Source organism: Hylaeus volcanicus, unplaced genomic scaffold (assembly GCF_026283585.1).
Source record: "Hylaeus volcanicus isolate JK05 unplaced genomic scaffold, UHH_iyHylVolc1.0_haploid 10003, whole genome shotgun sequence".
Classification (NCBI taxonomy): Eukaryota; Metazoa; Arthropoda; class Insecta; order Hymenoptera; family Colletidae; genus Hylaeus; species Hylaeus volcanicus.
Window position 1 is genome coordinate 1 of NW_026532107.1, and position 2,635 is coordinate 2,635.

General features: G+C 38.6%; 1 protein-coding gene across 1 annotated transcript; it reads left to right on the forward strand.

Annotated features, from left to right (window-relative positions):
* Positions 1–6: 6 nt before the first annotated feature.
* On the forward strand, positions 7–2,069 carry LOC128882310 (uncharacterized; the record flags this gene model as incomplete). The annotated part of the gene is made up of 5 exons (XM_054133889.1): positions 7–113; positions 188–250; positions 350–451; positions 576–629; positions 1,380–2,069. Coding segments are annotated over exons 2-5 (871 nt in total), but the record flags the coding sequence as incomplete, so codon positions are not given.
* Between the last annotated feature and the right edge of the window lie 566 nt (positions 2,070–2,635).

Sequence of the window (2,635 nt, forward strand, 5' to 3'; positions counted from 1 at the left end):
ACTCCCTCCCAACCGGTTGAGAAATCGAGTGGTTTGTGGGGACCACTTCGAAATTCAATACCGCGTTGGATCAAAGCTTACAAGTCATGCAGTACCAAGCTGCAACTTACCAGGTAAAAATTGACTATAAACTTTTTAAACTATATTTAACAAATTATTAATGAAAAGATTTATTAAATTCTATTAGCACCTGCCACATCTATCGAGCAACAGGAGGAACTTGTAATGGAAATTGAAGAAGAAGAAGAACGTAAGTTTTTGATCTTAATACACTTAATACGCCACATATAAATGAGAAGACTTCCAACATTAAGTGTATATATAATGTTATATAATTTTGTTAATATAGGTCAACCTGTGCTCACCGTTGGATACCAAGACAACGTGGGACCTGGGACTAGGAGAGACTCCGACGCACTTGCCTATAATGTGCTTCCCGGATCATCCAGAGGTGAGTGTATTACCTTACAATAATATTATCTTCTATTGCATTCCTTTTTTTAGTTATGATAGGTATTTAGTATTATGCGTGTCATTTAAAAAGTGCTTCTATTAATTCTTTGTTACAATTACAGGTTGCACTGTCAAAAGGAATCAAGTTCAACCAGCTATCAGGAAAGGCCTTAAAGGTATTAAATATTTTAAAAAATACTAGATGTAATAGTTAAATATTATATCTACCGGAAAGCTCTGTCTGTTTCCATCACAACAAGTCTCGACACGTAAGCACATATTTATTTGGTGCATGTGTACCTCTCTTATTTTATTATATTATTTCATACATACTGACATAGCAAAATAAGTAAAATAAAGTTGATTCACGTTAGTCTTGTGTGAAGTGATATGTGCTTACGTGTCTAGAATTGTGATAGAAACTGACAGAACTCTCCGGTAGACTTGCAAGGAATATATTTGCATATATTTGCAACGAAAGGTGCCGTATGGGCTATGATAGTTTCGGAGATAGACTTTTTTAATAATACGTTCCATCCGGGAAAAAACCGAAAAAGGAGGATATCCTTTTACTCGCCTATATATTATCACAGCCGACTCTAGTCCTAGCCGTGCTGAGAAACGTGGCAACACCGCAAAAAACCAGATCGGGAGTCCTATTTTCCAATATGTAGCCACTTGTAGCGAGAGGCCAGGAGGCTGGTCGAAGCTGATAGCCTATCAGTGACAGGGTAGCCGGACTCTCGCACTGTTGCCATTTTTATTTCAACATTGCTAGTACTAGAGTAGGTTGTGATATTATATGAGAGCGCCATCTGAAACAAATTAAGCGCTATATTTGAAGCAGATTATACTAATTCAACGCCCCCCCTTTAATCTCAATGTGATACATAAATGCATTATTTATATATATTTTCTTTCCACAGGTGACATCCTGAAAATGATTAGGTCGAGCAACTTGACCAAACCCAGGAAGCTCAAGATCTACAAGGCTGTGGCCAGGATTTTGAAATCTGCGAGGCAATTGAGGCGTCGGAGATCTTCGGTAAGACAACGCATCGGGAAGATTGAGCATCTCGTGCAGACCGGTTTTCATCAGGTTTTAGAAAGCCTGCCAACACCCCTGCACGCGATGCTCTTGGCCCAGATGCGCAACGCGGACAAACAAAAATCGGCGCGACGCTTCACCGAAGAAGAGAAGATATTAGCTTTATCTATTTATAAGCAAAGTTCCAAAGCGTATCGATATTTGGCAAAATTATTTCTTTTGCCAAGCATCGAAACTCTTCGGAAACTAATACCGCAAATTCCATTAAAAGCTGGAATTTGCGATAATGTTTTTGAGGAACTCAAACAGCAGTGCGAGTTATTTACTGACCCAAAAAGCAGATACGCATGTCTGATTTTTGATGAAATTAGTTTAGCACCGTCGTTGCAGTATAATACTACAATAGATGTTATTGATGGATTTGTAGATTCCGGGTTTTCGCGTAACTTGGATATCGCGGATCATGCCACAGTGTGGATGCTCAAAGGCATACATGGTGTGCGACCTTGGAAACAACCTGTTGCATATTCATTTTGTAAAGGTTCCAGCTCAGTTGAGAACCTTGTTCGTATGTTTAAAAAAATAGTTCGCCGTGCAAGTCAGGCCGGTATAGTAGTTGTAGCAACAGTTTGTGACCAAGGAAGCACAAATTGCAAAGCTATCCAAAGCTTATTAGATTCATCGCGAAGAAATGCCTTTCAGAGATCAAATACACTGCGGCATGATGTTATTGAAATCGACAATAACATAATCGTACCGCTGTTTGATCTACCCCACTTATTAAAATGTGTCCGGAACAATTTATTGACGAAAAACTTGAGCTTTAATTTACATGATATTTCACGGGTGGCCAAATGGTCACACGTGGAAGATTTATATTTTATTGATAGCAGTAATGTTTCTTCGGAGAACCGACTCCTGGAGAAACTTACTGCAAAACATGTTATTTCTTCAAAAATTCCGAAAATAAAAGTTAAATATTGCGCTCAAGTTTTTAATCGATCAGTTGGATCCATTATGACATTTCCGAGTCGTAACAAGGCCAAAAGTATGTGTGGTACGCGGGAAATGTCGGATCAAGGGATTAACACTGCTGAACTTATTCATTTTATGAATAATACGTTCGACAGTGTC